Below are 26,008 nucleotides of genomic sequence, written 5' to 3'. Positions count from 1 at the left end.
TCGGGTTGGTTCGGATTTTATCAAAATCAAATTAAACCAATTATATCGATTTGTATTGGTTCAGTTTTGTCGGATTTTTTGGATTTTCCGGGTTTTTTTTGTTACATGAATATTATTTCAATCTTGCATTATTAAAGTTATAGATAAATTTTGATAATTGAATATATGTTTACTAAATATTTTAAAAAAAAGTAACAAACATATGATCTATTAAAGTGATCTTATGGGAGAATTGTTTTTAGTAACACATAATAGTTTATTTTCTTAGTCGTCTACCAATAATTTTTGGTTAATGTACGCTTTCAGGGTTAACCAAATTTAATAATTAAACATAAAAATCAATATGATACCTAAATAATGAAATGTTCTATGTAATTTTAGATTATCAAAATACCACTTCAAATTCGAAAAACATATAATAAATCTTGACATATGAATATGAAAGAACAAAGAGATGATTGACGCATTTCAATAATACATAATAAGAAAGTGATACAATCTATTATTTAAAGTAAATAAAAATGAATGCACTTTATAGTTCTATTAAATATTATATCACATGAGAGGATCTCAAATATTTCTAGACATCTTTTAAATTAAATTCTATATAAAGTCTTAAAATTATATATTTATATGTCGGTTTGGTTCGAATTTTTTTACTCAATACCAAACTAAATTAAACCAAACCTAGTCAGATTTTTTAATCGGTTTGGCGCAATTTTCCGGTTCAGTTTGTATACCCCTAACCAGTATAACTGATTATTTTAGGTTATCAGTTACTGCTTAATAAATAAAGTAGTTTGCCTTACATTATATGTGACCTGATAATGTTTATATTTGTTAGCACCACCATGAATATAATAATATGGGAACTTTATCAAATTTATCAAATTAATATCGTCAATTATAAATCTCTTTTACGATATTGATATGAATATTTCAAAAATCAATAAAACGGGAATAAGTTATGAGTTGTTTCCACAATTGTAATTGGAGAAAGGGGATTACATCTCTAGTTTAACGGGTCAAGTACACATATAGCCGATTTTAGGAACCCCATTTAGGGCGTAGCCGAAATTTATTAATATTTGTAAGTTTAGCCACTTTAGAAATAACTTCCAACATACGCGATTGAAGTTGCAAATATTCGTGTACGAAGTTACAAATTTTGCTTGTAATTTGACATATTACTTGTGCAAGCAAACTTTCGACATACGCGTCTGAAGTTTGGAAGGTTCAAACTTCAAGTGTGTATTTTTGAAATTTGAACTACCAATATCAGAAGTTTGGCATATTCCTACATGCGCAACAGGAGTTTGGCCTTTAAAGTTTGGATTGCCAAGGACAAACTTCTAACACACGCATCTGAAGTTAAGCTTGGAAGTCTCAAACTTCAAATATGTATATCTCTAAGTTTGAATTACCAATGTCAGAAATTTGGTATAACGTTTGTGCAAGCAAACTTCTGATATACGCATCTGAAGTTTGGCCTTTGAAGTTTGGTTTGCCAAGGCCTAACTTCTAACATACTTATATGAAGTTAAAGCTTGGAACTCTCAAACTTCAAACATGTAAACATGTATTTCTGAAGTTTGAATATATGTTTGAAGCTAAGCAGTTTTTCTCAAGTTTGAACTATCAATATTCATCCCTGCCAATGTTTCCAAACTTTTCCAATAATTTTCACTTGATTTAACTCACTTTTCAGATTAAAAATTCATGACTCTCTTCTTCAATCTTGCAACATTGATGATTTTTTTAAAGAGATTTACTTTTCTCAGTTCAAACTTAGTTCCTTCAAATTAATAGATAAAGAATCGTCAAAAGTTTCAGCAGTTTCTTCCTAATGCTAGAACAACTTAATCATTATTTTAGACGAATTGCATTACATCAAAAAAGACATAAACCCAAGAAGCAAATATCTACGGTAACAGGAGATTAAAGGACTACCATTAGATTAGGGAAGCCTTTTTTCTCTAAATCAAGTCTAGGAAATACTAATAAGCAATTGCAAAAAAAAAAAATTGAAGAAGATAATACAAATTATAGGAGAATAAGGAGAGCTTTCATTCATTCTTCTTTTAAATGGGTCAATGACAAACTGGAAACAAAATCTGCAAATGTATCGCCAGCTCTGAGGACAAATAGTGGAGTTCATTCTCTCACAAGAATTGAAGGGAGAACAGGACACTTAGTTCTGACATTTTATTTGTACAGATCTAGGATACTATAAGCATTAATTGAGTTTAACCAATAAAAAAGAAAAAAGAGCACAAACAATATGCCCCTGTTTCCCAAAGAATCAAAACTTTCACCAGAAAGTAGTTTGTAAAGAGTTAGATCTCTTATTTCACCATCAGTCTTGGTACTTAGTGCAAAGAATACAACAAAGCCTCAGCTTCAGAATGGAGAATTAATTGGATCCTGTTGCAAGGCTTTCTGGACAAGCTCAGTCTGTTCTTTCACATGAACCAGCTGGAAACCAGTAGCTGTGGCAGCAGAAGGAGCTCGACCAACATATTTTATGTCATCCATATCACCTCTGCCCAGTGCTTTCATCGCCGTACAAAGACGTGGTGCAATGTAACTGTATGCACCCATGTTCATTGGCTCCTCTTGGCACCAAACAATCTCCGCATCTGACAACATGACAGTTAAACGACATTAAATTAGCTTCGCTAAACATTTGACATAACTTTATAGTAGCAACCTCAATAAAAGGTGCCATCAAAGCCAAATCAGTTGGTGTTTGTCTACACGAGCTACTGCCTTAAAGGTATTGCTAGCAACTGTGCTTCAGGTGCAGAAACTTATCGTATTTGCTATAAATGTTTAGTGCAGTTTCTGAATGTTTTAAAAGAAAACGTAGCATTCCCTGTGATTTGACAACAAAGGATAGGCCAAATATTTCAGAAGACATACTTGGATATCGCTTCAATTCACGTTGAACAAGGTCGTATGGGAAAGGAGAAAGCTGTTCCACCCGACAGATTGCAACGTCTTTCCCATTAACTTTCTTCCTCTCCTCGTCAAGCTCATAATACACCTGGGATAAGGCATGAAAGCATACTTCAATACTAGCAACTTGTGAGCACAAAAGAACAGTTATTCAAAGAAAAGTGCTGCAGTGCCTTAGGGGACATTCAGTAAAAAGGTTTCTTGATTAAAAAAATAAAGAGCGGAACAAGTAAAATAAACTCAAATACTTTTTACTATTATCCATGCTACTTTTGTCACCCAGTCTGCACCTACACGTTTATTGCTAAATGAAGCAATTATTTGTGTCTGACATGAATATCAACAAACTTGAGAGGAAATACAAGTATACAACAGAGCAAGGGGTCAATCATAAGAAAGAAATAAGAAAAAGCACCTTTCCAGAGCAAAGGACCAAGCGTCTGATACCCTCTTCAAGATCTGAGTGGTCGTTCTGATCTTTTATCAAACGCTTAAACCGGGTACCTTGTTTGTCAAAACCTGGGTGACCTTGGACATCATCAAACTCAGACAGGTTTGACTTGCACTCCTTGTGACGGAGCAAGTTCTTCGGGGACATCACAATAAGAGGTTTACGGAAATCTCTGTGAATCTAAGAAGGTGGTGATGCGCTACATGAGAATACATAAGTGTACGAGCTCAAAAAATAAAAAAACTTGCAATCAGACATACCTGACGCCTGAGCACATGGAAATAATTTGCAGGAGTTGTCACATTCACCACCTGCCAGTTACATTCCTGGATCTGTTTCCTCAATGTAGGTTCCATCTCCGGAATGACAAAGGGGTTATCATCACTCATCTGCCATGAAAATCATTGAGCAAATGACGAAATGAGCTATATACTTTAGAAGCATCAAAGTAACACACATTCATAATGCCCCCGGGGTAAAGTAAAGATCTTCCCCACTTTTTGGAGGAGAATATATATAGAGAACCCAAACACCATGTCCACCATGCGGCTAATTGCGATTGATCTCCATGGTTAACTAACACAGTAACATGTAGCTAGTCACTAGCAAAAGACAAATAAAGATATCCTAACCTAACAGTGTAAGATGCAACAACTCTGTAAAGAAGGGAAGATGGAACATGATACTCTTCAAAACTGCTTTGAAGTATAGGATATAAATGCAACGGCATTGCTGTAGTATGTAATTGGGCCTTATTACTATCTAGCATACATCGCACAATGATTGCATTCATTAGATTCACATGGCCTTGACTTGTTCCAACTTGACCTTTTTTCTCACACAGAAAGTCAGCATGTCAAATCATATTTATTTCAGATGAATCTTAAGGCTCCTTAACCAAAGAGGAAGGAGCAAGTTCTTCAAATAAGAAGTAATGCCTTGAGGAAAATGGAATTAGCTACAATACCTGGAGGAACCGTTCCAAACGTGCACTGGAATGCTCAGGGCCCTGGCCATCATAACCATGTGGAAGAAGCAAAACCAACCCAGTCTGGCGCAACCACTTGGCCTCTCCACTGCTCAAAAACTGGTCAAATATTACTTGAGCTCCGTTGGAAAAATCACCAAATTGGGCTTCCCAGAGAACCAAAGAGTTTGGATTTTCCATTGAATAACCCAGTTCAAATCCCAGAACACCAAACTCTGAAAGGGAGCTGCACAAAAATACAAGAGCAAACATAGAGTCATATATAGTCCTTGGTCCTTACACAGCCCTTATATATTAAAAAATTTGAGACATAACCACTTCCAAATTAAACTCATGCAAGAGTTAACTCTACAGAAGTGATTGACTTAGTTATACTCATTCAAGCATGTGTGCTTTTCTTGCCACCAGAGAGGCCCCACCCCCTTGGCTCTATGATGTCACGATAAATGCATGCTTTAGTGAACACAATATGTTCTTTGTCTTAACCTCTTCACAATAAAGGTTCACTATCTTCTTTTTAATTCAGTAAATAAAAGATTTCCTGATTCTATTATTTATTGTATATCAATTGAAAAAGAGAATTGAGTCCCATTACATATTATTTTCTCTAAGTTGATTCAAATTATTCTGATGTTTTATTACTTCTTTATTTTGTTGTCATAGCAATAATCGTTTTTAATTCCTGGTAGAAAGAAAAGATTGAACGATCTAGTGTATGACAAGTACATTGTGCTCTAGGAAGCTCACTTCAAGCAGTAGAACATCACTGATCAAACCTCATTGGATAATCTTGATTATGGTAGTGAGTGGCTGAGGCAAAAGATGAACTGGACAACTGGTTATAGGAAGAGATGATAATTTAAAACAGATTAGTGTGGCAAGGGCTTCAGGAAGTCAAAAGGGACCTACAAGGCGACAAGGAGAAAGAACAAGAGCTAGCCAACCACAGCTTCAAAATCTCAATCCCAACATACTAATAAAGAAGAGGGAATCAGATCAAGAAGAGATTCAGATGTATAACTATGACGATGCCAATGAGAGTCTACCCTTTGAAGAAGAGGATGATGTTATGGATTATTACAAATACGAGTAATAAACTTCATTGATGCTTTGATGCGCTTTTGCCTTACCAGACTTCTATTACATTGCTATACTTTTCATACGGATGAATTTCTTTGTTTTTATAAATAAAAAAATTACTCATATTTCAGAATAATTTATGTAAATTTTCTAGCATTATATATATATATATATATATATATATATATATATATGTGTGTGTGTGTGTGTGTATGTGTGAGTGTGTGTGTGTGTGTGTGTGTGTGTGTGTGTGTGTGTAGAAGGTCTTCAATTTTCGCTTCTATTGACTAAATCACAATTTGTGCTTTAAGGGCAGCAGGTCTTGGTGCATTTTTGCACTTTTCACCTTTCACAATACTGTAGCCCGGAAGGTAAAGATATATATCGTTAGGTCATCTGTAAGGTAAGTATTTTCTCCAAATCACGAGCTGAAACATTTTGAATACTAACTGTTCAGCGGGTTGTGAAGTTCCTAGGCAGAAGAATTTTGCAATGACAACATCAAGGATCAGTTACAGTGTAGTTTCGTAAGCATCCGGAAGCACTTCTAGTTATGCAACGATAAGTAGTAATCTACCCACCACAACTAGATACACTCGGCAGAGATCAAATGGAAACACAAAATCCAAATGCCTAGACAAAATATCCAGATAGAAACTGAAATATATGAAAATAAAACACTGCAAAATTTCCATAATCAGACAACCATCAGAACATACCTGTTGCTCACGGTGAACATCTCTTCATTTTGGTTCATCATAACATGATCAAGAGGACAGTACTTTGCCCCGGTCTCCTGATCATGAAGAACAGAATGTCTGTGACTGAAAGTACCTCTCTCAACATCCTGACCACTCAACCTAACATGATTTCCTTCCACCAGCAATGTTGCAAAAGCAAGTGCTTCTCCCAATGCCCAGTCAACACGCTCCCCTGTCTCAATCATTTTCTTACGCTCATCATAAACCTTTTTTATTGCTCTGTGAGGCTTAAAGTCCTCTGGAAGAGTTGTGATTGCTTTTCCAACGTCCTTCAAGATCTCAGGTTTGACACTACAAACCAGCATTTATCTTGAGTCTCACAATTCAAGGTTGAAAATAAACTATTTACAGCAAAAAGAAAAATAAAAGTCATACCCAGTGTTTCTGACACGTGAAAGCTGTGCAGGTGACTTAAATCCAGACCAAAAAGCTGAAAGCCAATCTCTTTTTTGAGGGATATAGTCTTTACTAGCAACAAACTCCTCATTAAGGATCGTATTGATCTTGTTATGTATCTTCTCCACATCATCTTTTGTCACCTGACCAGATTGTAGGAGTTTGTTTTGATAGATCTCCAATGCAGAAGGATGACTTCTGATGACCTAACAACCATTGAAGAAAAATAATAATGCTTTGACTGCAGTTATGAGGAATAGAAAAAGATCAATTGATTTCAAGAGAAGGTAAACATATTTATATTGTTCAGTTACATCAGTTTTAACTGATAACAGGAAGTTAAATGAGTAACTTCAGCCCCATATGTGGAGAATATAATTCTGCATAGAGCACAAGGAATTTCAAGAGCTACTAACCTTATACATCTTGGGCTGGGTGAAAGATGGTTCATCAATTTCATTGTGTCCAAATCGACGATAACAGACAATATCAACCACAACATCTGAGTGGAACGTCTGGCGCCATTCTGCAGCAAGTTCACAGGCATGAACAACACCCTCAACATCATCGCCATTGACATGGAAAATTGGAGCACTCAAAGCCTTAGCGACATCAGTGCAGTACTGAGAAGATCTTCCAGACCTTGGATCAGTAGTAAAGGCCACTTGATTATTCACTACAATGTGAATGGTCCCTCCTGTTGTGTAATTTGGAAGAGCACTCAAATGCAATGTCTCGTAAACAACACCTTGCCCAGCAAAGCTACCATCACCATGGAGCAAAACACCCATGTTCTTTGTTCTATCCACATCATTAGAATAGTATTGCTTTGCTCTAGTTTTTCCAACAACAACGGGGTCCACAGCTTCTAAGTGGCTGGGATTTGCAACCAATGATAGATGAATTCTCTTACCACCTCTAGTAGGTCGATCATACGAGGTTCCCAAATGATACTTGACATCACCAGTTCCCACATAGCCAGCTCCGTCCGCAGGTTTTGTACCACCGCTAAACTCACTGAAAATTTGCCTTAGTGGCTTTCGAACAACATTACCTAAAACATTTAATCTACCTCTATGCGGCATCCCAATTACTATGCTCTCAACTCCCAGATCTGCCGATCTATCAAACATCTCCTTCATGCCAGGAATCAAGGTCTCACAACCTTCAAGCCCAAATCTCTTGGCTGCCATCCACTTGGTCGCCAAGAAGTTTTCGAACTGAGTACTCCACATCAACCGGTCAAGAATAACTTCACGTCGTTCACGGTTGTATTCCCTCGGTGTAGGAGTCTCAATACGTTCTCTCAACCAATTACATTTATCACGATCGGGAATGTGCATGTACTCGAAACCAATGCTGCCACAATAAGCCTGCTCAAGCCTTGTCAATATCGCCCTCAAGGTCTGCACGGGGCGATTCTCAGACAAGAAACCAGACATCCTCCAAACACCAAGGAAGAACTCTCGGTCCAGATCAGCTTCAGTGAACCCATATGATACTGGATCCAGAACATCTGGAATTTCCCTCTCCTCCAAAGCCAACGGGTCTAATTTGGCTTTCATATGACCATTAACCTGATAAGCTCTCACAAGCAATAGAAGATTCATACTTTCCTGAATCGTCTGGCCAGAAATCCCAGGCGATGTGGCGGCTAGGCCAGCAAAATTCCTGAAAAAGTTGTCCCATGATTCATCCACACTATTCGGATCTTGTTCCCAAGTCCGCTGAAGCTCCTCAAGGTAGACACTGCTGGTACCATCTAAGAAGCTATCAGTCAACTTTGAAAGTGGTACAGGCCTCGGGACAGGTGCAGATTGCGCCTTTGGCCTGATAACTGTGGTATGAAAATATCTACTTTGTGATGGAAGAATGCGACTCCTTGGCACGTAAGAACCACCCTGAGACACAGCTCTTCTAATGGCAAGCTTTGCCACACTAGATCCAGCTCTAAACCATGCCATTGCTGTAAATCAAGCCCTCAAATTGAATTTAAAAGTACTTCACTAGTTTCAATAAACCCTCAACCAACTAAACTTCAAAACACAATCATTATACCTTGAGAAATAACCTAGTAAGAACAACAGGAAAATACAACAATCAATAATTTGAACGGAACAGCAAACAGACAGAAATCATTCAACAATCAAAATCAATTTCTAGAATTCAAGTAATCTCAACAGTCTAGTTTTTGGTATTAGAATGAAATAGTTCCGCATCGAGCAATATGGTTACGCATGATTCATACAGTCGACCTCAACTAGGTTGGAATTAAGGTGCAGTGGATTAATTAAATAGTTTAGCTTCCACTTTTTATGACGGTGGTGTCCAGACCAGCTTACACGCACCTTAACTATTCCACTGAGTACCTGCTACCTTCCACCGGCACAGGAACCATGTAACTCTGCCTCTACAATTTAGGCAAATGGAAGAATCACCTAGTGTTTTTTGCTCAACTAGGATTTGAACTTGAGATCTCATAGTTCTCCTCCCACTTCATTGACCACTAGGCCACACCCTAGGGTATTAAATAGTTTTTGAGCATAGCAAAATGGTTACAGAGGATTCATATAGACGGTCCAACTAGATTGGGATCGAGGTATAGTTGGTTGATTGATTGAATAGTTTAGTTTTAAGTATTAGAATGAACTGGGCCCAAATGAAGCACAATAATTACAGAGGATTCACACAGTTGATCCCAACTAATCCGTGATTAACACGTAACCAATTGATCTAATAATTTACTTATGTAAAAACAAATTCCTTCACCATTTTGTTTCATTTTTAGGCACAACAGTACATAGCTATAAAAGCAAAATTTTACGATCCAGCACTCTCCCCTACAACAGCAATTCAAAACGCAACAGGATCTACAATTTTAATCTCAAAAAAACACCAAATCTAACCGAGAAAAGCAGATTTAAATTCAAACGGAATACAGATTACGCTAAATTATATGAAATTACGAGTTAGCATTTAAAATAATCAGTGGAAAATGATAAATACATGAGAATTCGATGGAGAATAATAATACCTTGAGGAGTGAGTAATTAAAAAAAAATGAATGAGGGGTTTGTGGGTTCAGGGAAACGACTTTTTAAGAGAGAGTGGACAAAGGCCACGTTCAAAGTTGAGGTATCAGCGCCTATATTTTAAGCTACTTTTCTTCCCATGTTCTCGAACCTCACCATTATTCTTCCCCTCGGCTTCCTACCTCCCAACAAAAAGGGCAAAAGTTACACTTATTTACATCAAAAAATTAATAAATGCAATATAATATTATATACTTTTCCTGCACACATTTATGGTATAAGTTGTTACAGTATTTATATCAAATAATATTAATTTACCATATTAAATAATTTAATAAGATGATAGTAATATATACTCTTCCGGTATAATTAAATTTTTTCCCATCTTGTAAAAAATATTGATTACTACATAACAATAAAAAAAAATTAAATGTTAAAAGTAAATAAGAGTATATTAGTCAAACGATCTTCTTATTAATTAAATGACGTATAAAAGAGAAATATAATAACAAAATGGACCGGATAGAGTATAAATTAACCACGGCTACGTGAGAGAATTATATTTGCAAACAAATATCATGCATCTAATAAATAATGTGGTGTAAAGATCGAGAACGAGTAAGTTTCTATCGATGTTGTTAAGGTATATAATTCTTTTCTTTAACTTTTAACGCTATAGTTAAATTAGGCATAAATATTTGATGCAAGTAGTAATAAGTTAATAACTTTTGTTCTTTATTAGACTCTCATTCTAGGTTTGGAAGAAAAATAAATCGTGAGTTTTTCTTAAGAAACCAATAGATAGTTAATTAATCATCATATCACATGTAATCTAGGAACTTCTTTTTATTATTAATCAAGTCAATTAATCAAGTATTAAGAAGTCATTTCCCTCTTCTTTCTCTTTTCATATTATGTACGGTCAAAACCGATTCTCGGTCATAAATACTGACCAAGACAATGACGTCTCGATCGAAGGGTATCCACATATCAAGCTCGGACGAATTTCGGAGTAAGGGCGTCGAGTTTCGAGCTATAAGACCGATCGACGGCAAAACTCGGTATCATTATCGAGCCCGTATCCGAATCGAACTACGAGGCAACTCCGACCGACACAGGCCCCGAATATCGATGCCCAAGGCAGAACGGGCTCGGACCAAGACCGGGGGTTCGACCTAACACCAAGCTCGAGCCAGTGCCGAGCCCGCCGACAAAAGCCATCATAACCGCACCAAGGGAGAGAATCTTGGCAGGAATCAAGGAAGAGACAAACCATCATGGGTCCTCCACTATATGCATTATTTTATTATGTTGTTATAGATAAAGTAGTGACCTTCTATTATAAAAAGGGGGCATAGACTGCAATAGACTCATCTTCCCCAAGATACATTAAGAGTTCATGTTGCTCATTGAGCCTTTCTATTGATTATTCCCATTTTATAGCAAAATACTGGTATTGTCATTTTTGTATCATAAGGAATTTACGTATCCTTAGAACCACACCTAAATTCAACGTTTCCCGATTTTTTGGGTAAACAGTTTGGCGCCCACCGTGGGACTAAGGGTAACAGTGATTATTTGATATAAATTTACAGTACACTCCAGCTTACAACCTCAAATCAGCAATGGCTCTACCTATTGACCTCGAAGCCGGCCTTCAAGATGAAACCAACAACTTGGCGCCCGGGGCCGGAAGGCTACCTGACAACGGTAACGAGGCTCGGATCGAAGAACCCGAAATTCGAGCCGAAGTACCATTGGATATCAATTCACAAATAGCTTTAGAAGCGAATCAATGTTCTGAACCATAAAGAAGCATTCAGGGCGGTGCTCGACCCATAGCCCAAGACACCCACAACACGGGGGAAATCGGGGTCAGGTTGCATATGATTTTCGAAATGCTACAAGCCCAACAAGCAGTGATAGCTCAGTTATATAGCCAAACTCATATGCAAAGCAGGCCGAACTTCAATCCATTTCTTCGAGAAGTCACCCCCGTAACGAAGCCCGCCATAGTAAAATCAAACGAACAAGAATTAGGGACCACTCCTGAAATTGCTAAATTATTCGAGGAACTCACAAAATGAGTCGAAGCCAACGACAAAAAATGGAAACATATAATGCTAGGGTCGATCAAATCCCGGGGGCTCCGCCGATGATAAAAGGGCTTGATTCGAAAAAATTTATACAAAAACCTTTTCCCTCGAGCGCGGCCCCAAAACCAATCCCCAAAAAATTCCGTATGCCCGAAATTCCCAAATATAACGGTACAACCGATCCTAACGAACATGTCACCTCCTACACATGTGCCATCAAAGGCAACGATTTGGAGGACGATGAAATCGAATCCGTGTTGTTGAAAAAAATCGGAGAAACCCTCGCAAATGGAGCAATGATCTGGTACCACAATTTGCCTCCAAATTCCATTGATTCTTTTGCCATGTTAGCAGATTCGTTCGTAAAAGCACATGCTGGTGCCATAAAAGTCGCAACAAGGAAATCAGACCTCTTCAAAGTAAAACAAAGGGGTAATGAAATACTGAGGGAATTCGTATCCCGATTCCAAATGGAACGTATGGATTTGTCGCCGGTCATAGACGATTGGGCCGTACAAGCTTTCACTCAAGGGTTGAACGGGTTAAGTTCGACAGCATCACGTCGGCTGAAACAAAATTTGATCGAGTACCCGGCAATAACCTGGGCAGATGTACACAACCGGTACCAATCAAAAATCAGGGTCGAAGATGATCAATTGGGAGCCTCATACGGACCCGCGCGTCAGAACCGCACTGCCACTAAAAATCAGAGGGAAATCAACAGAGAACAAAGATCGAACAGAGACCGATACCAACCATACGTCACAGATCGGATGGATAACGGTTCAGCACGTGATACGATTCAGAACAACCGAAGGACTGATCGGGGGCAAAATTCTCGGGGACTTATGAGTAAGAGCGGCTTTGATAAATATGTCGATCCTATAGAAGTTCCTCGATTATCGGAATATAACTTCAGCATCGATACACCCGTCATCATATCGGCCATCGGACGCATCAAAGACACCAGGTGGCCTCGACCCATGCAGACCGATCCTACCCAAAGGAATCCCAATCAAATGTGCGAACATCATGGCACTCATGGCCACAAAATGGAAGATTGCAGGCAATTAAGAGAGGAAGTAGCCCGCTTATTTAGCAAAGGACACCTTCGGGAATTTCTGAGTGACAGGGCGAAGAACCATTTTAAGAACAAGGACATCGACAAGAAAAACGAGCTAGAAGAACCGCAACACGTCATTCACATGATCATCGGCGGTGTAGATTCCCCTCAAGGACCAATGCTTAAACGCACTAAAACATCGATCATGATCAAAAAACGATCTCAAACTCAAGATTACACACCCATAGGGACTTTGTTTTTCAATGATGAAGATACAGCGAGAATCATTCAACCCCATAACGATGCACTGGTAATATCCGTACTCATGAATAAAACTAATATTAAGCGTGTGTTAATTGATCCAGGTACTCGGCCAATATCATCAGATCGACGGTCGTAGAACAGCTCGGCCTGCAAGATCAGGTCGTACCCGCGACTTTGGTTCTAAACGGATTCAATATGGCATGTGAAACCACCAAAGGCGAGATTACCCTGCCGATAAACGTGTCCGGAACCATCCAGGAAACAAAGTTTCATGTGATCAAAGGCGATATGAGATATAACGCCCTTTTCGGAAGGCCATGGATCCATAGCATAAGAACCGTACCCTCGACCCTGCACCAGGTCCTAAAATTCTCAACATCGAGAGGCATCAAAATAGTGTACGGAGAACAACAGGCCGCAAAGGAAATGTTCTCCGTCGAGGCAGCAAAATCAATATCCTCGTCTTCGCTGATAAAAGGATCAGGTTCAGAAGGAAACATAATCGAAGAGCAGAGCGCCAAATAGCAATCACAGTCATTGGCTTCGACCCATCAGGTAAGCGGAACATTGAAGAAGATGATGATCGATGGATCCCTCGATCCTTCGTAACCCCCGATGATTCCGATGCCACCAAATCAACGATTGAGGAACTGGAGCAAATCATACTGATCGAACGCTGGCCCGAGCGAAAGGTATACCTGGGGACGGGTTTGAGCCCCGAACTCAGGAAGAAACTCATTCAATTTCTTATTGATAATATCGACTGTTTTGCCTGGTCTCATCTAGATATAACATGGATTCCGCCGGACATAACGACGCACTAGCTAAGCTTGGACCCTAGGTTCAGACCGGTGAAGCAAAAAAGAAGACTCCAGTCCGAGGGAAAGCACACATTCATAAAGGATGAGGTAACCAAACTTCTCAAAATAGGGTTCATTCGGGAGGTAAAATACCCCGAATGGTTAGCCAATGTGGTTGTAGTGCCTAAAAAGGTGGACAAACATAGCATGTGTGTGGACTATAAAGATTTGAACAAGGCATGCCCCAAAGATTCCTTTCCACTGCCCAACATCGATCGCATGATTGATGCCACGGCTGGCCACGAGATCCTCACTTTTCTCGACGCCTATTCCGGGTATAATCAAATTCAGATGAACCCGAACGACCGGGAAAAGACTTCATTTGTGTCCCAATATGGAACATATTGCTACAACGCAATGCCGTTAGGACTAAAAAATGCAGGAGCTACTTATCAACGCCTAGTAAATAAAATGTTTGAAGAATAAATAGGTAAATCAATGGAAGTCTATATTGATGACATGCTAGTTAAATCCCTGCGCGCAGAGGACCATTTGACCCATTTGCAGGAAACGTTCGAGATTCTGAGGAAATACAACATGAAGCTCAACCCCGAGAAATGTGCTTTCGGGGTTAGCTCGGGCAAGTTCCTCGACTTCATGGTGTCAAATCGGGGAATCGAGATTAACCCCGACAAAATCAAAGCCATCGAAGACATTACCATCGTGTACAACGTGAAAGCTGTACAAAGGTTAACGGGAAGAATTGCAGCCTTAGGCCGGTTCATTTCAAAATCATCAAATCGAAGTCACAAATTTTTCTCCCTACTTAAAAAGAAGAACGACTTCACCTGGACACCAGAATGTCAGCAAGCATTGCAGGAATTAAAACGATATCTATCGAGCCCACCACTGCTTCACACTCCAAAAACAGGCAAAAAATTGTACTTATACTTGGCGGTATCGGAAGTCGCCGTTAGTAGTGTCTTAGTTCGAAAGGAGCAAGGTACGCAATTTCCCGTTTATTACGTAAGTCGGACCTTAGGAGAAGCTGAAACTAGGTATCCGCACTTAGAGAAATTGGCACTTGCGCTAGTAAGCGCCTCCAGAAAGTTAAGGCCGTACTTTTAATGTCACCCCATAAGCGTATTAACCACCTACCCACTCCGTAATATTTTACATAGGCCTGAACTATCAGGCAGATTGGCCAAATAGGCCATCGAACTCAGCGGGTACGATATCGAATATCAACCTCGTACGGCCATCAAGTCTCAAATTTTAGCAGACTTCGTGGCCGACTTCGCGCCAACCCTCGTACCCGAAATCGAAATAGAACTCCTTCTGAAATTAGGTATATCGTCAGGGGTATGGACACTTTTTACAGACGGGGCTTCGAATGTAAAGGGGTCCGGGCTAGGCATAGTTTTGAAACCCCCCACGGGCAACATTATTAGGCAAGCTATTAAAACTATCAGGTTAACTAACAACGAGGCCGAGTATGAAGCCATGATTGCAGGTCTCGAACTAGCTAGAAACTTGGGAGCATAAGTCATCGAGGCGTATTGTGACTCTTTGGTGGTGTTGAGTCAAGTAAACAAAACCTTCGAAGTCTGAGAAGGTAGAATGCAAAGGTATTTGGACAGACTGCTTATCACTTTGCACCATTTCAAACAATGGACTCTACGGCATATTCCACGAGAACAGAATAATGAGGCCGATGCTCTTGCGAATTTGGGATCGTCGGTCGAGGTAGATGATTTGAGCTCGGGGACTGTCATTCAACTTTCAAAATCAGTAATCGAAGATGGGCACGCCAAAGTAAATTCTACTATCTTAACCTGGGATTGGAGAAACAAGTATATTGAATACTTAAAAAATGGAAAGCTCCCGTCAGACCGTAAAGATTCCAGGACCCTACGAACTAAAGCTGCTCGATTTACGTTGGCCACTGACGGAACACTATATCGAAGGACCTACGATGGACCAATGGCAGTATGCTTAGGTCCGGGAGATACCAATTACATCCTCTGGGAAGTACACAAAGGCACTTGTGGGAATCACTCCGATGCCGACACATTAGTTCGAAAAGTGATCAGAGCAGGATACTATTGGATTAATATGAGCAAAGATATGAAATAATTTGTTCGTAAATGTGATAAATGTCAAAGGTTTGCGCCAATGATCCATCAACCCGGAGAGCAGCTTCACTCGGTCCTATCCCCATGGCCGTTCATGAAATGGGGAATGGACATCGTCGGCCCTCTGCCATCGACACCAGGTAAAGCCAAATTTATTTTATTTATGACTGACTATTTTTTTAAATGGGTTGAAGCGCAGGCGTTCGAGAAAATAAGAGAGAAGGAAGTTATAGACTTTATTTGGGATCCTATCATATGCCGATTCGGGATACCCACAGAAATAGTATGTGAGAATGGGAAGCAATTCGTTGGCAGCAAAGTCACAAAATTCTTCGAAGATCACAAAATAAAAAGGATACTATCAACTCCATACCACCCTAGTGGGAACGGACAGGCCGAATCAACGAACAAGACTATTCTTCAAAACCTGAAGAAGAGGTTGAACGACGCCAAGGGAAAATGGAGAGAAATCCTGCCCGAAGTCCTTTGGGCATACCGGACAACGTCAAAATCCAGCACGGGGGCAACCTCATTCTCCTTAGTGTATGGTTTCGAAGCATTGATACCGGTCGAAGTCGGTGAACCTAGTCCCAGATTTCGATTCATGACGGAAAAATCAAATAACGAGGCCATGAACACCAGCCTTGAATTATCGGACGAAGGACGAGAAGATGCCCTCATCCGATTGGCCGCCCAAAAGCAACGAATCGAAAGGTATTATAATCGAAGAACTAAGCTTCGCTATTTCAAACCCGGGGACTTAGTATTAAGGAAAGTCACTATCAATACCCAGAATCCAAACGAAGGAAAATTAGGACCGAATTGGGAGGGACCATATCAGGTGCTCGAGGGCGTCGGAAAAGGATCATACAGGCTCGGCATCATAAACGGCAAACAACTATCAAGCAGTTGGAATGTATCACATCTAAAACGGTACTACTGCTAAGGTACGAACTTCCCACATTCATTTAACTAACCCCTGCAGAAAGTCCGAACAAAAGCTAAATGCTGCTATGTGGAGTCGATCGCTAAACCATCCAGAGCCTTTGAACCCAGACCACAAAGCTGAGATGGATCTTTCTCTTAAAAACACGTGTTGCACTCTTTTTTCCTTAGACCGGTTTCATCCCAAATGGGTTTTTCGGCAAGGTTTTTAATGAGGCAACCATCGATCGCGGTGCACTTTTAAATAGTATCCAAGGCCTCTATCCATTCGACCTCGAATACCGGGGGGCATCAGGGCCTCAAATACATCAAATTCAAATACAGGAAAAGTCATTTCACAACAATAGGGTTCCAAGAGGAAATATTGTAAGAGCCAAATGGTCAAAACGAACCATGCTCATATAGATTGGCCCGAACATAGGCGCAAAACATGAACACATGTACAATGACTTGAGATTTATTGTGCAGCCAGAATTAAGATTCACTCAACTATTAAGCCTACGGGCTACATTATCTCGAGTTCGATACATTCACTCGACTATTAAGCCTACGGGCTACATTATCTCGAGTTCGATACATTCACTCGACCATTAAGCCTACGGGCTACATTATCTCGAGTTCGATACATTCACTCGATTATTAAGCCCACGAGCTACATTGTCTCGAGTTCGATATATTCACTCGACTATTAAGCCTGCGGGCTACATTATCTCGAGTTCGATACATTCACTCGACCATTAAGCCTACGGGCTACCTTTATCTCGAGTTTGAAACACTCACTCAACTATTAAGCCCACGAGATACATTATCTCGAGTTCGATACATTCACTCGACCATTAAGCCTACGGGCTACCTTTATCTCGAGTTCGAAATACTCACTCGACCATTAAGCCTACGGGCTACCTTTATTTTGAGTTTGAAACACTCACTCGACTATTAAGCCTACGGGCTACATTATCTCGAGTTCGATACATTCACTCGACCATTAAGCCTACGGGCTACCTTTATCTCGAGTTCGAAGCACTCACTTGACTATAAAGCCTACGGGCTACCTTTATCTCGAGTTCGATACATTCACTCGACCATTAAGCCTACGGGCTACCTTTATCTCGAGTTCGAAACACTCACTCGACCATTAAGCCTACGGGCTACCTTTATTTCGAGTTCGAAACACTCACTTGACTATTAAGCCCACGAGCCACATTATCTCTAGTTCGATACATTCACTCGACCATTAAGCCTATGGGCTACCTTTATCTCGAGTTCGAAACACTCATTCGACTATTAAGCCTACGGGTTACCTTTATTTCAAGTTTGAAAACATTCACTCGACGGCTGATAAGCTACTTTTATTCTGAGTTTACATTAACTCAACTGTTACACTACACCTGCGGAGTATGTTCCTTCAGAGTTTGAATCATCGACTCAACAAGCAAACCTAGGGGCTACAAATTTGATCGATCATAGACTACGGGGTCAAAATTGCCTTGTTATATATATATGTATGTGTACAAAATTGCCTACGCAATTAATTTATATATGTATGTGTACAAAATTGCCTACGTAATTAATTTACAAACATGAAGAACTAGAAACTAAGCTTCTTGGTCGAGCTCTTCCCCATCCTCGGATCCGCTTTTGCTACCATCGTCATCATCATCATCAGAAACCAAGGCTTCAGCTTCCGCTTCGAGTTCTTTTGTCATTTTTATCTCATCGGTAAGGTCGAAACCTCGAGCGTGTATCTCCTCGAGGGTCTCCCTCCGAGACCTACACTTGGCAAGTTCAGCAACCCAATGAGCTCGAGCATCAGCGGTCTTCGCCGCTTCCCGGGCCTCCATCTGAGCAGCCTCAGCATCAACCCGATATATGGCAATGGACTTATCCGCCAAGATTTTCGACGACTCAACCTCCGCCTTAGCCTCAGCAAGTAGTGTTTCAAGCTCATCGATCTACTTAGCTTGAACCAACCCCTTTTGCTTGACACTTCAAAGTTGAACGTCGGCCGATAATAATTGTGTTGAGATGGTTTCTTTTTCCGCTGCGAGGCGGTCAATGGTCTCCTTCCAGCGATTGCATTCAGCACAGATTTGATTGACTTCCTCTCGAAGCAACCCGATCTTTTCGATCTTTTGCTGCAACTGAGACAACGAAGGATTAACTTCCACAGTTGAGGTAGACCCATACTTTAATAGAAGGAGGCTCACCTGCTTATCGAGCTCGACCCCTTCTTCACGGACCTTAGCCAAATCCGCTTGGAGATCCTTTATAGCCTCGTCCTTTTGGCCACAAAGAAGCCGCAGGGCATCTCTCTCACCTGAGACCTTCCGGAGCTCGGTCTCACACTGGCTAAGATCGACTCGAAACCTATTAATAGCCTGCACAGTAAAAAAACAGGAGTCAAGTATGGAAAAGAACAAAGAAATCAAGTGTGGAAGAATCATTACCCGAGTAATGAAACGCTGAGCCTCCTTTAATAAAAGAGAAGCATCACCGATATCGGAACCATCATCGACCCCAGTAAAACAATCCCTAAAAGGACCCCCTGCACCAGAGCCAACGCCGATATCGGGAGTCTTCAACTCTCGAGCTTCCTTTAACGCCTCCTCGGAAAAAGATGGAAGAGAAGGAGAATGACCCATTGTCATAGCCCCGAGCAAATCACTCGGAGCACTCCGGTCGAGACTCAGGTCTTCGGAACCAACCCCGACAGGCACAGCCGCCATCGGCTCAGGAGTTCTAGCAACCTCGATGGCATCTATAGATCGAATTACCAAAGCCGAAGAGCTATCTTCTTCTCCTTCTTCTCTCAGTCGTTGGACCGAGTCCATCGAAAGGGCGATTGCTTTTCTCCTCACCCTTCGAGTTTTGGGTTTCGGGTCCTCTGACCGAGAGGAAGCTCTTCGCTTCTTATCTTACCCCTGTTTGAGAACCAGGGACTTGTTTTCTTTTTCATCGCTCAAAGGCCTCAGAGCGGCATCCCTGGTTACGCCTACACAAAGAAAGCCGGTAACAAAAAGAACGCGTAGAACACTTCGAAGAAAACAAGAAGCAAACCTCACCATGACTCTTGGCCTCCCATCTGCCTTTTGCCAAATCATGCCAAGCGCGTTCGGCATAAGAAGAGCTCGAGGCTAACTTTCGAACCCAGTCCTCGAGGTCAGGTACGGCTTGTGGCATCCAAGGGGCAGCTGAACATCAGGGAAGGACATCAGAAAAAATCTGAAAAAAGACATGAAAGGTAAAACAAGAATCACTTACGATCAAAATTTCATTCTTCAGGGAACGACATCTTATCCTCCGGAATAATATCACGGGTCCTCACTCGAATATATCGACCCATCCAACCTCGATCCTTGTCTTCATAGATGCTCGACATCAAAGCCTTCGATGCTCGACGATGAAGTCTAATTAGTCCTCGAAAAATTTGAGGCCGGTATAGTCGTATGAGGTGGTTCAGAGAAAAATCCACCCCCGGCTTTGATAGAAAAGAAGCGCAACAAGATCACTATACGCCATAAAGAGGGATGAATTTGGCCAAGAGTGACCTGGTATCTTTTGCAAAAATCGATAATCACCGGGTCGACGGGTCCCAATGTGAAGGGATAAGTATAAACACTTAAAAATCCCTCCACATAAGTAGTGACGCTCTCATCGGAGGATGGAATTTGCAACACAACCTCGGGACCCCAGTCGCAATCTTTTCTGACGGCCTCGAGATTATCCTCCGTTATAGAGCACATATACATCGATACGTGCTCACATCGACCCGGAACGAACGAAGGATTCTCCACCCTAAAATCGGTCTTCAAAATACACGGGCCAGGAACATAGTCATAAACAGACGGCTCCGCCGGTGCCTTATCATCAAACGGCCGTGAGGAAGAACCTTTCTCCTTCTGAGGTACGATTTTGGAAGTTTTCGCCATTGATATGAAAGGAAAGAATGCGATGGAAGGTGAAATAAGGGACAACACCAAAACTCTGGTATAAGCGGCCCTGAAGCAGCGAAATAGAGAGGATAAATAAGAAAATTTGGAAGAAGAGAAGTGGTAAAAGTTGTTTGGAAAGACTATTTATAGGCTAAGGCATGACGATTCGGTATTAGCGGTGGTCGACCACCATCTGACACACATTAAAAGCCTCGGTAAGACCGAACTGATGGGATAGTTATCGCATACGTCATGATTGGGGTCGATAGGAACGTCGACATGAATTTGATCGAGCCGTAGAGAAATCATATCGTTTCTCGCCACATCCTTTTCGAGAAACGAGGGGACTATTTGTGTACGGTCAAAATCGATTCTCGGTCATAAAGATTGACCAAGACAATGACGTATCGATCGAAGGGTATCCACATATCAAGCTCGGACAAATTTCGGAGTAAGGGCGTCGAGTTTCGAGCTATAAGACCGATCGACGGCAAAACTCGGTATCATTATCCAACCCGTATTCGAATCGAACTACGAGGCAACTCCGACCGACACAGGCCCCGAATATCGATGCCCAAGGCAGAACGGGCTTGGACCAAGACCGGGGGTTCGACCTAACACCAAGCTCGAGCCAGTGCCGAGCCCGCCGACAAAAGCCATCATAACCGCACCAAGGGAGAGAATCTTGGCAGGAATCAAGGAAGAGACAAATCATCATTGGTCCTCCACTATATGCATTATTTTATTATGTTGTTATAGATAAAGTAATGACACTCTATTATAAAAAGGGGGCATAGACTATAATAGACTCATCTTCCCCAAGATACATTAAGAGTTCATGTTGCTCATTGAGCCTTCCTATTGATTATTCTCATTTTATAGCAAAATACTGGTATTGTCATTTTTGTATCATAAGGAATTTACGTATCCTTAGAACCACACCTAAATTCAACGTTTTCCGATTTTTCGGGTAAACAAATATAATGGAAAGTTTTGTTAAATATATAGTTCTATTATATTCTAAGAATTATGCCTTTGTATCTTATGTAACTTCGTCATCATTGCTTTCAAGTTGTGCTATGTTTAAAAGGTATGGACCAAAGAGACTTTTGTAATGTGTTGATATTTGTATCAAAAACAAATAAAAAAGTTTTTTTCCCCCAATTTTTTGAATTATTTTCTGCCAAAAGGCTATTAAAGTTTTAAGAATTTTTAGTTTTTTCTTCTTCATGCAGGTTTGTGCTCTAAAAGAAAATAAGTCAAACTTATTGCTATTATTTAAAATTATAACAATAAATTACGTTGAGCTTACGTGAAGGAAAGATTGGCGTTTAGAAATCAAAAAGGGTGTGAAGAACAGAAGTGTGCCCTTTTGTGTTTAAAAGTCACAAAATAAATTATGTACCTCTTTCGTCGACTCCTTTTTTCATAACTCCAAATAATATTGTTAAAAATTATAATGTTATAATTTCCCAAATATGAAAATAAAGTGGAACTTGTGAAACAGTACTTCCCTAATTAGTTTCTAAAGTGGAACTTTTTTTTCTCCCAGAATAAAAAATAGGAATATTTTTTGCGGAACATTGTCCAAGTCTAAAAATAAGATTAGTAGATAGTCGGTATCTTATAAGACTAGTAGTCGGTAGACTTTTAACACATACTCCATTTCATTTGATGTTTCTTTACTATTTTAGATTTGACTTGTTATATTAATTCTATTACATAAACATACTACCAAAAAAAAAAATCACAAGTTCATTTTCATGGAAAAAGCAACAAATCATAATCTATTAAACAAGCACGAATTATGCTTTCGAAGATGATGTTAAATTTTATTATTGCTTCCGAATACATTCATGGTGGTGTAATGTTCTAGATTGTGGTTCATAAACAATCTATATAAAATTCTATCAATTATTTAAAATCGTGGAACAATATGATTTTCACATAAAATACATATACAATAATTTCAATCAAGAAAACTTACCTGAATCCATGATATGTTCTCTTGATGATATTGAGCGGAAGCCTTTTTCAGAGTTGTTGTTCTTGAAAAATAAGTACTTCTCTCTTTTTCTTTTTTTGTGTTCTTTTCAGAATAGAGTGTGATGGGGTTACGCAATTCTTCTTTTAATAGGCAGAGAGAGGAACCATCGGTTAATTCCCACTTTTCATCAAAGTGGGTTAGTGGAAATTTATAACCATAATTAACTCTCCCTAATTTTATCCAAATACTAATTTAACAAAATATATATTTATTAAACCAAAATATTTCATAAGCCACATGTGGGCCATATTTCACATTCTCCCACTTGGCGCACGTGATATTATTCTCCTAATGATTTAATAAATATTTCAATCATTATGTGCATAATAAAATGTTAAATTCTCCTTTCATTGAAAACATCACTCGTTGTTATTGAATAAGTAAACTAATATGAGTCATGGCGGTCGTACATCACTTACTTGATATAGTCCCTTCCATGTATTACAGTATCAGTCAATTACCCAATACAACCTGTAAAAGCAATACTTAATTGGTCCAACATTAATGCTTAGAATATCTTTATCTAAGCCAGAACCCGTCATCGTTATTCTCAACATTATGTATACAAGAGAAAACATGTATAGAATACCAAAAACATATGCTTAATTGAGCTCAAAATGTCAATTGGATAAACATAGTAAAGCCTTTACATAAAGTCATACATTGCTATTAAGAATGCACATTATTTCAACATGTTCAATAAATATTTTGGGCGGTAATCCTTTCGTCAAAGGATTGGCAATCATAAGTTTAATGCTAATATGTTCAATTGACACTTTATGTTTCTGGACTTCTTCTTTAAAAATATTTCACTTCCATATGCTTAGCACCCTTCGAATACTTGTCGTTCTTAGAGAAGAAGACTGTTACGGAATTATCACAATAAATTTTTAGTGGCCTGGCAATATTATCGACTAGTCCAAGTCTTGAAATAAAGTTCCCGTAACGACCCGACCGGTTATTTTGAATATTACAGTCCCGTTTTCCCGTTTACTGCTTATTATATGTTCAAGTATAATTATGAGATTTATCGGGGACGTTTCAGAATGAATTGGAACACTTAGCTCCAAGAATTAAGGCTTAAGTTGAAATATTTGACCAGATGGTGAATTATGTGTGAACGACCCCGGAATAGAGTTTTGATGATTCCAATAGCTTTATATGCTGATTTTGGACTTAGGAGTGTGTCTGAAAAATTATTTGGAAGCCTGTAGCTAAATTAGGCTTGAAATGGCTAAAATAGAAATTTAATTCTGGAAGTTTGACCGGGGAGTTGACTCTTTGATATCGGGGTCGGAATCCAGTTCTAAAATTTTTTATAGCTATGTTATATCATTTATGACTTGTGTGTAAAATTTGAGGTCAATCGGAATTGATTTGATAGGTTTCAGCATCGAATATAGAAGTTGGAAATTCTTAAGTTCCTTAAACTTGAATTGATGTATGATTCGTTGTTCTAGTGTTGTTTGACGTAATTGAAGTTTCGACTAAGTTCGTATGATGTTTTAGGACTTGTTGGTATGATTTGACAGGTCCGAGGGGCTTGGGTGTATTTTTGGATCATTAGTGGAATAAGTATTTTGAGTGCGCGAGCAGGTCCGTAGCGTGTTTTATGATTGAAATTCATATATGGTTTGTATCCAGGAGGTTTCGGGTGAGTTTCGGATGGTTAACTGATCAAAATTTGGACTTAAACAACTCCTAGAAATTTCTGTTGCTGGAAAAATCGAGGTCATAAAAATCGAGGCTGGAGAAAATCGAGGTCATGAAAATCGATGTCATAAAAATCGAGGCTAGATAAAATCGAGCTAATGAAAATCGAGGCTGAAGAAAATAGAGGTCATAAAAATCGAGGTTGGAGAAAATTGAGGTCATGAAAATCGAGGTCGGAGAAAATCGAGGTCATGAAAATTGAGGCCTCGAAGTCTCACTTCGATCGATTATCTTTCGAACTCGATCGGATGTGGGAAGGCCAAAATCTATATCGATCGTATACAGATAGTCCCCTTGTTTTTCAGGAAGAATGTGGTGAGAAACGATATGATTTTTCAACGGCTCGATCGGATTATAACCTAACATTTCCATCGGGCTCGATCATGACGCATATGATAGCTGTTTCGTCGATTTAGTCTTTCAAGGCATTTAATGCATGTCAGACGGCGGTCGTCCACTGCTGATACTGAACCGCCATCGCTTAAACCTATAAATAACCCTTCATTTTATCACTTACCACTGTTACATCTTCAATCTTCCAAATTTCCCAAGTCCCTTTTCGTATTCTCTGACTTACCCGCAAATCTGTGATTTCTCTTTGCAAAAGCCCCTCTTCAGTTCTACCAAATCTTTGTCACTTTCTTTTATTCCTCACCTTTGAATTCGAAAATGGCAAAAACATCACAAACCATTCCTCAGAAAGAGAAGGCTTCATCTTCACAGTGTGCCACCGATGAGACACCGATAGAACCACGGCCTAAGGAGTGCGTTCCCGGGGAGTGTGTACACTTACCCTTTCCCAGGGCGTGTGTATACTTACCCTTTCCCGGGGTGTGTGTATATATTATTATAAAAAAGAAATAATAATTCCTACTTCTGACGAAGATATCACCACTTACGTGAAAGGGTTTTTGAATGTGTATACTTACCCTTTCACATTAGGTCCCCTCGATTCCGTTATTATTGACTTCTGTCGTCAATACCAAATAACCCTAGGTCAGGTCCATCCTTCTTTTTGGTGGATCGTTATCCTGATCTGATACTTTGTGAGAAAAATCGAGGGGATGTCGTTCACCTTCGACCATCTTTTCCGATTGTACCGTCCTCGACTTTTTCGAGGAGGGTTAATAAAACTTCAACGTCGGGCTACTAAGGCCCTGTTCTCGAGCATTGACGAGGACAGGGATCGGGGCTGGATGGGCAGGTTCGTTCGAGTGAGGACTTCGGACCTGATTCCGACCGAAAAGATGCCCTTTCCCGAGGAGTGGAATATGAAACGTAAGTGTGATCCTGCTGTTACTTCTATTTTGTTCTTTCATTTCTTTTCTCATCGACACTCTTCTTTTT

At 39.8% G+C, this 26,008-nt stretch overlaps 1 protein-coding gene across 1 annotated transcript; it reads right to left on the bottom strand.

The window, feature by feature from the left end:
* Positions 1 to 2,043: 2,043 nt before the first annotated feature.
* Positions 2,044 to 9,809, bottom strand: LOC104116207 (uncharacterized). Its single transcript, XM_009627020.4, has 9 exons — positions 9,669 to 9,809; positions 7,051 to 8,705; positions 6,614 to 6,840; positions 6,197 to 6,529; positions 4,377 to 4,623; positions 3,670 to 3,798; positions 3,374 to 3,589; positions 2,923 to 3,046; positions 2,044 to 2,639 (listed from the first exon to the last, which is right to left on the bottom strand). Exons 2-9 carry the CDS (start codon positions 8,596 to 8,598, stop codon positions 2,401 to 2,403), a joined length of 3,063 nt encoding a protein of 1,020 aa, XP_009625315.1. The 5' UTR covers positions 8,599 to 8,705; positions 9,669 to 9,809; the 3' UTR covers positions 2,044 to 2,400.
* Between the last annotated feature and the right edge of the window lie 16,199 nt (positions 9,810 to 26,008).

The sequence above is a fragment of the Nicotiana tomentosiformis genome, chromosome 4 (genome assembly GCF_000390325.3).
Source record: "Nicotiana tomentosiformis chromosome 4, ASM39032v3, whole genome shotgun sequence".
Lineage (NCBI taxonomy): Eukaryota > Viridiplantae > Streptophyta > Magnoliopsida > Solanales > Solanaceae > Nicotiana > Nicotiana tomentosiformis.
This window is presented reverse-complemented; position numbering and strand designations above follow the sequence as displayed.

Excerpts from the sequence above, each read along its gene's own strand:
- LOC104116207 (XM_009627020.4), bottom strand. The coding sequence starts at position 8,598 with ATGGCATGGTTTAGAGCTGGATCTAGTGTGGCAAAGCTTGCCATTAGA. Across the intron at positions 6,841-7,050 it reads CCCAGCCCAAGATGTATAAG|GTCATCAGAAGTCATCCTTC; the intron begins GTTAGTAGCTCT and ends AATGGTTGTTAG. Across the intron at positions 3,799-4,376 it reads GTTTGGAACGGTTCCTCCAG|ATGAGTGATGATAACCCCTT; the intron begins GTATTGTAGCTA and ends TTTTCATGGCAG.